Here is a 13,578-nt window from a genome sequence, read left to right on the forward strand (position 1 = left end):
ATTAGAAAGATATTGAAAGTTTTATCAACAGATGAGCATTGCTTGGCTACCGGTATTTCCATTTACTGCAAAGGGAGGGGTTATTGTCATTTTGTTGGTTTTTCTTTAAATCAATTAAATTTTAAAAAAAAATATATCATCAGATACATACATTTGTAAATGTATTACTGTTATAGATATGTATTTACAGTGAAATTCTGACAATTTTGATTTTAATTTTTCTTTGTTAACTAATTTTTTTTTTTACAATTCTATAATTTTTTTTTGTATGTGTTCCAAACCTTTATTTTTGTCCCATTTGAAATTAGCCTTGCGGGGGTGTTAGTCCCATTAGGACAGTTCTAGTTACATGTAATTTTTATGTTCATTGAATTGTTACCCCACTTCAAATAAACAGCTTACCTGTAATTAAAAGAATAGGAAATTCATATGCCAAGAGTGTTGTTTATGATAACCTGAGTGAGTGAGTTTTAATCAATACAAAATTATCACCATAAATGCAAACTAGAGGTACTGTTCACGAGCAATTCAGTAATGTACGTTGTATATCCGAACCAACTGAAAGGATATTAATTACATCTAATTCACATCAGACCCCTACCAAAAAAAGAATGCAAAGCAAATGTAACATCACATTTTAAAATAACTTTAATCCAAATTTAAAGCAATCACCGATATTCTATGAATATTCTGATCAACAATACAGTTTCATATTCAAAGGAGTGCATGGGTATGAAATCATTGCACTATTTCTGTGAACACTGTGTAGTTAATGATTTAAGAGAAATTATGACAGACAAGACATATAAAGAAAGAAAAATCAAATAAAGAAAAGAACAAGACAACAAATGATATCAATATACATTCTGTATACATGCACAATACCAAGTGTCTGGTTTAAAAATCCATTATTTTTCAAAGATAAATTGAATTTGATAAAAATATTAAGTACATGTATTTAAAAAAAAATAGCTTTTTCACATTGTCATATTCTACTGAATAATCTTATAATATGACTGATAATGAATTTTTGGTACTCTTAATTTACAATCTCTGAAACATAATACCAGTAATATATATATACCAAAGACTGCTGTTATTCAGTTCTGCAGTACGGAATCATTGTATTACAACATAAAGTCTGGAAGTTTGAATTTCTAAATATTTCATGAGGTCCAATAAGAAACAATACCTATTATAAACATCAATTAACAACGACACTAAATATTACATGTAATGTGTCAACTGTACTTGAAACACTACAGTCCTAAAATACATGTCAGATATTTTGTAATTGGACACAATATATCACAAAGCTTACTTCAAATACATGTGAACTGAAAATATCAACTATATGTAGTGTGTTTTGTTCAAAATTTTGTTACACACTTCATTCATAAATACAAATGTAAGAGCAATGGCACAAAAAATGATAAACCAATATTTCATTTGCAAAGACATGTACACATAACTCAATATTTGGGTGAGATTTGGTAAACAGTTCATGAACTATGAAATCTGAATGATAAATGGTTTTTATAATCATCAAGATAAATCTGTAGATTGTGTCATATTAAACAAAATCTTTTAAACACTTCTTCAGTATTGTTGAACAATTGTAAACGATCTTATAGAAAGCCATCATCAGAACCCACAGGTTTTCTATCCGTTACATTGCTTTCAGTGGATAGAAAACCTGTGGGTTCCAACATTGATAGAAAGCCCTCCTATCTTTATTACCATATACATGCATCAAAGATATCAGGGCGGCAGCCATATATTGCATTAAGTACAAAAAGTAAATGACCATAGTACTTATGTTCATAGTAATATCCCCATATTATGTAAGAATATAATTGATGCAATTACAATGATTATGCGCTTAATCATAATACATGTCAATGATATAAAGGTAAGTACATTTGAATATGATTTTATCATTATTTTTTGGCAATTGTAAATATCAGTTCACAAAATCAATACATGTACAATCAAATTCAATTGGGCTCAAGGAAAACTTCAAGATATTGTAGGATAAAAGATATGGAGTTAAAAATAAAAAAGATACAGTGGTTGGAATTCCTGACTTTTTTTTAGTCCATAGTATTCAAGATATCAATGTTCCAGATACATCCAACTGTATAACTAGGTCTTTTACAAGATCAAGTAAGTATATAACAAAATAATGCACATTACAGTCAACTTCAAAGACAATGGCAGGATTTGGACATTTTCTAAAATTTGTTTAATAAATTGCTAACATTTCACATTTCTTGAGGGCAAGCCATTTCTTATCTCAACTTATAATACCTGGTAGGTAATAATTCAAATCATGAATAACAACAATTCTTGATATGAGTGTTTTAAAAAAAGTGATAGCCTCTAGGAATGAGAGTTTATTCATTGCAATTTATCATTGGATGGAATAATCATTTGTAACTAAAGGTTAGTACTGCTTGGTATATTTTCTTAAAAATAAATATTTATACAATATATAATGCATGAATGATTTTCAGAATTTCTTTTCTTTAGTTTGATACATATAAGTGGATATACATCTAAGTATATTCTTATGTTGTATAAAAGGTGTCAAATCAAACTTTGGTTGAAATTGGCCAATTGTTAAATAAGATATCATGACACTTATTTTATACACTTGGTCATATGTAAAACATATTGAATACAGGTTCCCTATGCAAAGTAAAACTAAGACTCTGTGAGTATTTCTTATAACCAACAAAAACTTCTTGTAAAATGAATCTCAATCTATAAATTATCAATTAGCTAAGAGTACAACAATCAGATGATGGGGGGGGGGGGATGATTTCATAATGTACTTCTTTTGAACATACCAGTAAATAGCGCATTGAAAATTATAATGATTTAAGACAATAAAAATAGATGACCATATTTGTAGCACTATAACAAACAGAGAATGTCTAACATGATATTAGTCAAATAAGGAAAAAATTAACATTCGAATGCATGGCTGTACTATAAAAACAAACACTTGAATTTGAGTATATATAAATTCATGTACATGTTTGTATAAATTTCATTAAAGTAAATGGTTCCAAATTTTAATCTCTAACAGAACTTTACTTTGATTTTGTTCTCACCAATTTCTTTTTAAAAACACATAAATAACATGATCAACATACTCTTTCTGCACTGACAGATATCCAACACTTTCATGAATGAAACACATTAAGACAACCTATGGAATCTGAATGAAAAATCTTACACTATTGACCTCATCAAATGCTATATATCAACAACAATGTCAACAGCATTCATCATTCATACTATCATTCCAAGAAACAAAGCTCTAATGTAAAATGTCATTGATACCTGAAGCATAATGTATGGCTGAAGCAATGGTGTATAACTATAAACACTGAGTCTGATATACAGGTATTTCTGATATAACCTTTAGTTAATGAAATAAAATACACTGTAAATATTCGTAAATGCAGTTTATCACAAGTAAAAGCCTATAAGTGACAACTGAGAATACACGAGTCTTTAGGCCCCATTGTTCATCAGGCCCTATACTTTCGGTGCACTGCGATCATTAGTGACCGCCTTCTTAAGGCCTTTCTTTGAGAAGCCAGTAATAGACCCCAGCAGGGCAGCTCTTGCTGGGGGTGGGGCAGCAGCGGGGGCCGAGTTTCCTGGAGGGGGTGGGGCTGGAGGTGGTGGTGCCCCTGGGGCCGGAGGTGGGGGTGGGGCAGCTGGTGCTGGGGGTGGAGGAGCAGCAGGCACACTGGTACCTAGAAAAATCAACAAAAGGAATGAACATTAAACTAAGACTCTTACTACCAGCACGTACATTAATATAATGTATCATATAGCTGATTAATATTGTTTATGAATTTCCAGATGTTTCTTTGAAACAATAGATTTTGCAGGCAAGCTAGCTTAACTGCCATGTCTTCCATATATTTAAAATATTCTATGAAGTTTTGTTGTTATCTGGTTATCTTAATGCTTAACAGAAATATATATAGATAAATCTTAGAGCCAAACTAATCTGAAAAATTTAGATTATAAAATCACTCTTAAGGCTGCTCATGAAAAGCTTTCGGGCACACGGTTTTCAAAAACTTCACCAGAAATTATACAGCTACACAAATGAGGAAGACAAATTTGAACAATGATTCTTGAAGATTACATTAAGTATTTAAAAAAATAAAATTAAGCTACCAAAATAGAGAGTTTGTCACATGCAAGTTGCAGCCATATTTAAGCTTTTTTTTAAAGCCAGAGACAAAGTTGTTTGCTGTCATGTACTTGCAAAATTAATGCTGAAATACAAAAGTTCAATAAAAATTACACATTATCTGTTTACGGTGTACTAAAAACTATTTGCTACATAAAAAAAACTTGCCATCTAGCAACAGTATACAAAACATATTCCAAATAAAACTCTACAATATTGAGCTTATTGTGTTATCATGCAGAATGCCATGAGAGATCCATTGCCGCAAGCCAGGGGTTATGTGTTCATTCTACTTTGACAAACTCATGGCTTCAGAGACAAAAAAAAAAAAGTTTTCACATTTTATAAAAACAATTCCAGGAAATTTCACCAAAACTTAATTATAAAATCACTGCAGATTTAAATAATTTTCAATGCATTAATTTAAAATTCATAATGTATAGGTTATTGAGCATAAATCAATTACAGTCGTTGTCAAGTGACTTATGGAAGATAAGAGAATAATCTGTTTATAATTATATTTCAGTTAAATTTGGTTAAAACATACTAATATATATAATAAATATATATATATATATATTATAATAATAATAATATAATAATATTAAACAAATTTATTAAAGTAATATTTCATCTCGTTAAAGGTCTTGAACACAATATATTACCAGTAAATATGCAGTATTTAAACAAAAAAAATCACCTATACATATGAATTAATTCAGAAAAAAGAAATAATAAGAGAAAATTTGACAATAAGGTAATTTGACTACAAGAATAATAAATCCTGTTTAAAATCTATAACACAGCTACCAGTACAAGCATTTTATGAAACATTATAATGCAAGATACAAAACAGTACTATTTTGTATTAAAAAGATCATTCATTAGTTAGTTATTTTATATTGGTACAGATCTAGATTAAACAGTCAAGAAAAACATTCATAGTTTCCATTCAGAATTTCAATCAATTTTAAATAAAAAGTTAATTAAGCTTCTGAAGGTAATATTTTCATGTGAAGACTTTTTTTGGATAAAAGAATAATCAAAACATTTGAAAATAAACTATGAACATATCTTGATTGGCCACGGATATATGTGTAGAAAAGATTAGTTTCTGCCCATTTTAGCCAAATAAGCCATCACCACAAACAAAGAGTGACAACATCACATGCAGGTTGTACCTATTGTTCAGGACTTTGGGGATCTTGTGATAAAGGTTCTGGAATTCAAATGTCATTTGATTTAAAAAAAAAAATACCAGCACATTTAATATGACATTCATTTTCTCAAATATTCTTCCTTTCTCCGTAGAAGTTTGAATTCCTAATTTGCAGTGTAAAAGATATCAAAATTATAGAATATTCCTGCAACTAATACTAAAGTATAATGTGAACAAAGACAAAAAAATTAAAGTATTAGGTTATCTGAGCAATTTCTTTAATTTTGTATTATTATTATCACATTGATGTACCACTTCTAGCCCATATGCTTCAGAATCTATAAATCATAGTAATTTTTAGCTTCATGTTTGAGTGTTTGTGAAATTTACATGTTCTTTTATCAGTACTGTAAAGCATTATATAAATGGAAAAAGGGGAATATTTATAAATTATTATTTATTTAGATGTTGTGTTAAACAAAACGAAAGATGAAATAATAAATACAGAGTAAAAACCTATAAAAATTATAGCTCTTCTGAGATAAGACACACAAGTCCATTCTGTTTTACACTACAAGTGTGAAAGATCTGTAAAAAGCCACCCAGCAATCTGACACCACTCCATAAAGCAAGAGTTTATAATTTATTACTTTGCAAATCTCACTACATCCTTAACATGTATCACACATCATTATATATCAGAGACCCACACAGACAATAACACATAGCAATGCTACTGAATTCTATTTCATACATAGGTTTTGATGAGTTTGACATTGTTTTAAATAATTACTTCTTTAGAATTCTTTTTCTATGTCAGAAGCTTTAAGATACATTGTAAATTTTATAAAAAGTTAATTAAGCATAAACATTGACCAAAAACAAAAACGAGAGAGAGAGATCAAATTCCAAAATATCAAAATCAAAGGTTGCATATATAGAACATAATAAATCAAGAGTGCCTACCTTTGGGTGGCTGGCTAGATGTAGATTCACTGGGTTTGGTGGATTCACTAGATTTGGATGCAGAAGCAGATGGCTCAGTCGCTATGTCACCATTCTCTTGCAATGCTTTCTAATAAAATATAAGATAATGACTTAAACAGAATTTTATTTGAACAAATGATTTGCCAAAAACATTGCAGTGACACTAGAAATTTTCATTATTATGATGCTCTTGTTTGTACGTCATTCAATAAATGTGTAATTGCTGATTGATTGAGGTCACGAAGGCAGGCTTAATGAATTGATGACTCAAACTAATTCAAAGAATAAGGTCACGGATAATACTGTGTACATGAAAATATACACCCCATTTTATTTTCACCCTTTTCACTCATTATCATCAGGCAAATTTAAGACTGAATGAATTCCTATGTCTATACTTACCTCTCTTTTAACATAATGCGTTTGCGCAAATTCAAGACATGGCAAAACTGTTAGCAAGTGTAGAAGGGCGAAAAATAGGGCAAAAATAACCCTGTCTACAATAACCTGGGCAATAAATGATTTGAATGATTTAACAATGTCAACACTCGATCGGAAGAGTTCTGTCCATTAAAATAATATTCAACTACATTTGTTCACCATAACACTACACTGTACTAGTACCTGTATCATTGATAAAGTTCACCGTAAATTCATCTGTCTTTTGACCTCTATCACTGTCCTTGACCCAACAATGAACTTGACCTTTCAATTGACTAAACATTTAATTCTAGCTTGTGAAGTGAAAATATGGGAGGATAAAAATCAAGATCCACGTTGAACTTTCAATTCGAATTTTAAAATTGTTATGCATTCTCACCAAAATCTTCTGTTCACTGTACCTTTTTTGATTTCCTCCTTTTCTTTTTCTCTTCCTCTGACATGTGGAATTGCTTTGCTTTAGACAACCTCTTCAATTGATTTATCTTTGAGAAAAATAACCAAATTTAAATAACAAAGTCAAGTAAAATAATTTGGAGAACTTGCACTTAAGAACACTGATGATTTTACTGTAATTTACTCTTGTTAGTATTCAACTCTGATATTTGGAAATATGTATGTCTGATAATCAATCCCAAACAAAATATTCTGAAGACTGTTAAATACAAAAATTGAAACATTTTTATATATGTTTCTGTAAAAGTAAAGAGAGATGATAACAATAATTACATGAACTTGAAATTCAGAAAATTAAGAGTGGAGTGATACCTGACTTAGCTGACTTACAATTTTTTGTTCTTCTTTCAATCTTTTCTCCATCTGTTCTTTAGCACTTTTTATGGCCTCTTTCAGCTTGCTTGGAATTTTCAGGACTGGTTTATCTGAAGGAGGCAGTACCACTCCAGCAAAGAAGCTATTCATAAAGAAATTAATGAACAAGTAAGTTACTAAGAGCACGAAAATAAAACGCAATCATCCAAAACTATGTGGACATTTTTCCTTTTAAAATCAAAGCAATAACACACTAGATATAGAATGATATGTTATGACTTCATTCCCCCCCACCCCCCCTCAAAAAAATATTGTTGATAACTTATCAAAGTTTATTAACTTTTTAAATGATATTAATCCAGATCTTTTACTTGTGCATACACATAGTTAAAATTTCAGACAATGAAATTGGATGAGATAATACAGAAAAGTCCTCTCAACTTTGAAGCTGAAAGATACATCTAGGATTATATGTTATTAAACAAGACTCACGGGTGTGAGAGTAAATCCTCGACTGTAGGCAAACCTCCTTTACAGGCCTCTGGGGACAAAATGGACTCCAGGACAGATCCTATAGCGCAATAAGAAAAATCTCTCAATATATCAGTCAATCATAATTTTTTCCTAAAATTAGTTTTCAAACATTTTGAGTTCATTTGACCCTGATATTGTTACAACTCACTGATTTCTGGGGGAGAGGAGGGTGGCAGGGAGTCACAGGTAGGGGCCAGGAGTTGTTTACCAAAGGCCACCTCGTACAACAGCTGACCAAAACAATAGACGTCTATTAACTCACAGGTCTGTAAAACAAAGAGAAGATACAAATTAATATTAATTTTACAAATGTTAAAATACTTTTTCTTTCATAAATAAAACATACCAACGAGCAGATGTTTTATTTGTGTACTTAATGACATGCTGCATTATGTATTGCAATCTTGACCAATCACTGGGAAGTTTAATTGATCTATCAAGCATGATAAATATAATCAAGAATGTTAAAAAGTTTTCTAAACTTGGTAAACCATATATCTATAAGAAAACCTTGGGCTATTTTATAGAAAAATCTTACAATATTAAACTGATATTGTATTTTATTAATAAAAATTAAACTTGCTTATTGCCCTAGTACAAAAGTACATGAAAAATGTACAAACATTGATCTTTTTGAACTGGGTGAAAAATGATCTATAGTATGATGGCAGCCCTAGTAACGAGTTCTCGAGATCTAGCAGACGACAGTTTCCACCCTCCATTACCACATTTCCCGCATGTAAATGACCTTAAAAACAGAAAATACAGTACATTGTACACTTAAAGTTGTGTCAAATCAAGACTCAGACAAATGTTTAACATTATCAGGGTAATCTCTCTCATTAAAAAATTTCAAAGGATTTTTATAAAACACAATTTTTCTTGCTAACATAGTATTAATTTGATATGGTAATCAGCCAGTAGCAGGTACCGTCCATGTATATTAAAAATGTAGTTCAAGGTTCAAGTAGTTCAATCCCAACAAGTTGTCAAATTGAATTAAATTGATATCTGGTAATAAACCAAATTTTATTGATGATCTTACCATAAGGTAATCCTTTCTCATGTAAGAACTTCAATGCCTCCAGAATTTGCTTTCCAACAATTTTCACTGCATTTAGTTCCAACGTTGAGCAAGACTTGGGACTTGCATACTTCTTTAAGTAGTGGTTCTTGGGTTTACATTTACAGACGGCGTCACGCAAGGTTCCCTTCTCTTGATATGCCCTGATGGTCAGTCCTCCACTTTCAGTGGTTGTGGAGAACACAACTGGACAGATGTTTGGATGCTGAAGAGGAAGTATGAAGAATTAATATAAAGAAAGTTTATATGAAACTTCTGATGGTGAAGAGAGTGTTTTATATAGAAGTAAATGAAATTTAAAACTTTACAAAATGATCAAACAAAATTATGAGAGAGAGAGAGAAAAAAAAAGAGAAAGAGAGAGAATTACTGACCTGAATTGTGGGTAACAACTTTATAATAGCATTGAGTTCCTTTTCAGCAATATATTTGTCTGGACCAAAGCTACTCTGTATAATTTAAAAGAAAAAAAAAATAAAGTTTACTTTACATGCAAGTTAAAACTGATGTTTTTTGCAACAAAAATGAAATTCATAGCTACAATGTATAGCTTTTGTATGGTAACTATAATAGAATATGAAATTTCAACTTACAAAGTAATGCTTAAGGACTAAATACATGTATTATCATTTTAACAAGAGTAAATTGGAAGAATCCTCCATCTTGTTTCTCAAGTTTTGATGTTTATCATGATGTTTAGCATGAGTGAGAATACTAGTGTACATAATTAATACAGTTAGATTCAGCAATATCTGTATAATACAAACCCATGATAAGACTTGGCGAACTTTGTGTTGATCCAATGGTTTAACTAGGATATAACTTTTTCTTATCCTCCATCCTGTAGGAAAAAAAAGTTAAGGATTTATATGATATATTTTAGCTGAAATCTGTGCATAGCTTCTTGTCTGAACAAATTTGGATGGATGACCTGGGAGCTACAGTTCTGTACTTGTTAAAAAGTTGCAATTTACACCACACAAAAAATTGTGCTTGTTTTGGATTGATTAATCTTCAGAGAGAGAGAGAGAGAGAGAGAGAGAGAGAGAGAGAGAGAGAGAGAGAGAGAGAGAGAGAGAGAGTGAGAATATTAACCTATATCTGGCAGAGGTTCCAACACATCCCATTTCTTCTCTGATCTGAACACCATAGACACATGTTGTAATGCCAGTTCTTCATGAATGATAAATGAACACAAAATTAATACCCTACAATTTCAGCTGAAATTTTTTGTTTGTTTTGAATGATTTCTAAGATCAGAAATAAAAAAAAAATAGTAGATTTTTAAAAGCATGATGTAAAAATAATACTTTGTTGGACACACCTCTTGATAATACAATATCAGTAAATAAATATTGATTGATAAGATTATGCATATCAATTAATATATTAATAATATATTATGTTTCCATCTTCTTTACTAATACAAATGTGATTAAGGATACAAATATATACATGGACTTAACATCTATATGTGCATGCAATTTTTAAATTTAACAGGCCAATAATTAAGCAATTTTCATAAATATTACCTGGTATATTGATTGAATAGTTTGTAGAATCAAGAAATTTTTTGAAGAAAAGTGAATTAGATAACATATGATGATCAGCAACTGCGGCGAGGTAGTTCTGTAAGAGAAATTGGTAAATGAAGTACAATTGCATATTTCAAATGGTTAATTAATGAAATATATGCTATTAAAAGAGAGATAAAAACTTACTGTACAGATGAGCATTTATATTAATCAATATGCTTTATGCATGCTTTATACATGTATGACAATGATGCTTAAAATTAAGAGCTACTGTGCGTAAAAAAATTGTCAATTAATTTTTTTATTTCAACCAAAGAACAACTACATATTTAGATCAATATCATACCATGTGTGACAGTCAGACCAGTTCTATTGCATAAACCAGATCGTTTATTTGGTTCAAATCCTGGTCTAGTCTATCATTTAATATTTTTCTAATTCCATTGTATTTACTGTAATGCAGTGACTAATTTGGTGTCAGGACCAACCCCTTGGACCTGCCAGGAGAAAGCTAGAACCTGGGATGTTGATCTTACAGGCAGAACTTTATTACAGAAGGTAAGAGCATGATGGTAAAACAAGTTGATCACCAGTGAAAGATAGCTTAATTTGTTTAGCACCTGACTTAATATTCAGGGGACCCAGGGTTCCAATCCAAGTCTAAACTGTCATTATTCCCCTCATCCCATTTCACATACAATCTGCACTTTAGATTTTTGATACATGCTTACAAAAAAAAAAAATAAATACATGTATACTCTGGGATTTTGCTTCCACCACTTTTCAGGTGATATTTCGATAATAATTAATACCTTAATGCTCAAACTACGTTCATCCATTAATATGAAAAATGTCCAGATTATCTGTTTTGAAATGCCCCTCTACCGCTTCATGTTTTAATACACATCCAAAATAGAAAGTCTACGGAGATTTTGCATTGCATCAGCCATTAATAAGCCCGGATGATAACGTTGAAAAATTATGCGAAGTGTCCCGAGTACTTCCGAATGGAGAAAAGATGTAAACATTTTCCATTATAAATCTACGTAAGAAATTTGTTTTCGTTCCTGCTGTAAACTTTTATGAGTGAAAAAGGATAATTTGTCAATGAAGTTATCTTGGATATTTTCAATTTCATCGATTTCAACTGTACTTCTTTCACCAATATGTGTATTTTTATTAAAAATCATCAAAAAGTGATGGAAGCAATAACTTGGGACAGACTTTATTACGTACCTGTAACCCCTGCTGCCTCTCTGCAATGAACTCTCTATCAAAGTTTCCAAATACTTTTTTGGGAGGCAGTTGTAGCTCAATGTTTGATATTCTTAGCTCTGCATCAAGAGCCACAAACTCATTGTATCTCTTATCTACTGTCCAGCTGTTCTCTGGAATGGGACCCCTCTGCACTTTGACACAATATTCCTACCAAACAAAATACCATGTTTGCGTCAATTATAGTACAAACACCAAGAAAAACTTTTTTTCAATATTTAAGAAGAAAAAATATTACAATTCAGTGTCAGCAGAGACATAATGTCAGAAAATGAAAATAAAAGTTACCATGTGGTCTTCTCGTTTTTCTGCGGATTCTACCAGGCATTTTAAAGGAATGGTGTCGTCAAGAGTTACTTTTGTTTGCTTCTTCGTCTCAAAAACTGCCATGACTGACCAGCTAAGGAGCTAACTGCTGACGTTGTTTACACTGCATCCTTTTTACAGTGGGGGCGTGATAATGACGCGAGAAAACTAAAATACGAACTGATCACAGGGGCTCGTCACGAAGTTTTTTCAATCTTTTATATATACCACCTCTATACTATAAAATACACAAGGGAGGAATCAAAACTCGAAAAAATCGCTACCTCCCGATTTCGGTCGCCTCGTATTAATTCTTCTCGGACGTTAAACCCTGCACTCTAGGTATCATTAGATCGGGAAAGGACCATAGTTTTTAGGAATACCTGCAAATTTTAAACATCGGCAACAATTTTAGAAGTTTTCACGCATTTTCTTCCAGTTTACTCTCCGGTGACACTTTCTTCGATCAGATGTTGCGCACCAAATTTATTCATGCGCTCTCATTGGTTAATTTTGTTGATCAAGATAAATCGTACGTTGACTCATATTTTAGAGGGATATTCAAATGATGAGTGAAGAAGTTCTTTTTACGTGGTGAGTATATGTATTAATTTTCATATTTATGTAGAAATATTTTAACCATACCTCGGACATTCGGTAGGACGTGACTTTGTATTTCTTGCATCAAAGCAAGATTGTATATCGTTTGAAAATCCTTCTAAAATACAAGTCCGCGTACGAGTTATCTTGAGCAACATTGAATTGACCAATGAGAGCGCGACATCTGATCGAAGAAAGTGTCACCGGAGAGTAAACTGGAAGAAAATGCGTGAAAACTTCTAAAATTGTTACCGATGTTTAAATTTTGCAGGTATTCCTAAAAACTATGGTCCTTTCCCGATCTAATGATACCTAGAGTGCAGGGTTTAACGTCCGAGAAGAATTAATACGAGGCGACCGAAATCGGGAGGTAGCGAATTTTTCGAGTTTTGATTCCTCCCTTGTGTATTTTATAGTATAGAGGGTGGTATATATAAAAGATTGAAAAAACTTCGTGACGAGCCCCTGTGAACTGATCCCGGTTTTGTAACAAACACAAGAAACTTATGATGTACGCTCAGTGATCGATTCAACTTGATATTTAACACATGAAACATAAATAATTCACTTTAAACTCAATTGTCAAACGTGGGGTTGTTTTATCGTGTTTAATACGATGATAAATTAAACCTACTTTCACTTTGTAATGATCGCCTTCTTCAAA

At 31.4% G+C, this 13,578-nt stretch overlaps 1 protein-coding gene across 1 annotated transcript; it reads right to left on the bottom strand.

Moving 5' to 3' along the window:
* Positions 1–1,836: 1,836 nt before the first annotated feature.
* Positions 1,837–13,575, bottom strand: LOC128158273 (PX domain-containing protein kinase-like protein). The gene is made up of 15 exons (XM_052821033.1): positions 13,384–13,575; positions 12,297–12,491; positions 11,970–12,158; positions 10,731–10,827; positions 10,294–10,371; positions 9,966–10,039; positions 9,573–9,647; positions 9,160–9,403; positions 8,738–8,862; positions 8,263–8,380; positions 8,073–8,151; positions 7,596–7,722; positions 7,211–7,294; positions 6,348–6,456; positions 1,837–3,773 (listed from the first exon to the last, which is right to left on the bottom strand). The coding sequence occupies exons 2-15, from the start codon at positions 12,396–12,398 to the stop codon at positions 3,550–3,552; spliced, it is 1,725 nt and encodes a 574-aa protein (XP_052676993.1). The 5' UTR covers positions 12,399–12,491; positions 13,384–13,575; the 3' UTR covers positions 1,837–3,549.
* Positions 13,576–13,578: the final 3 nt, after the last annotated feature.

Source organism: Crassostrea angulata, chromosome 8 (genome assembly GCF_025612915.1).
Source record: "Crassostrea angulata isolate pt1a10 chromosome 8, ASM2561291v2, whole genome shotgun sequence".
Taxonomy (NCBI): domain Eukaryota; kingdom Metazoa; phylum Mollusca; class Bivalvia; order Ostreida; family Ostreidae; genus Magallana; species Magallana angulata.

Bases quoted from the DNA above. Each gene is read 5' to 3' on its own strand.
- LOC128158273 (XM_052821033.1), bottom strand. From the start codon at position 12,398: ATGGCAGTTTTTGAGACGAAGAAGCAAACAAAAGTAACTCTTGACGAC. The intron at 10,040-10,293 runs GTTAATATTCTC...TTTTTCCTACAG, and splicing joins GGAACCTCTGCCAGATATAG to GATGGAGGATAAGAAAAAGT. The intron at 8,381-8,737 runs GTTTGTACATTT...TTTGTTTTACAG, and splicing joins CCCAGTTCAAAAAGATCAAT to ACCTGTGAGTTAATAGACGT.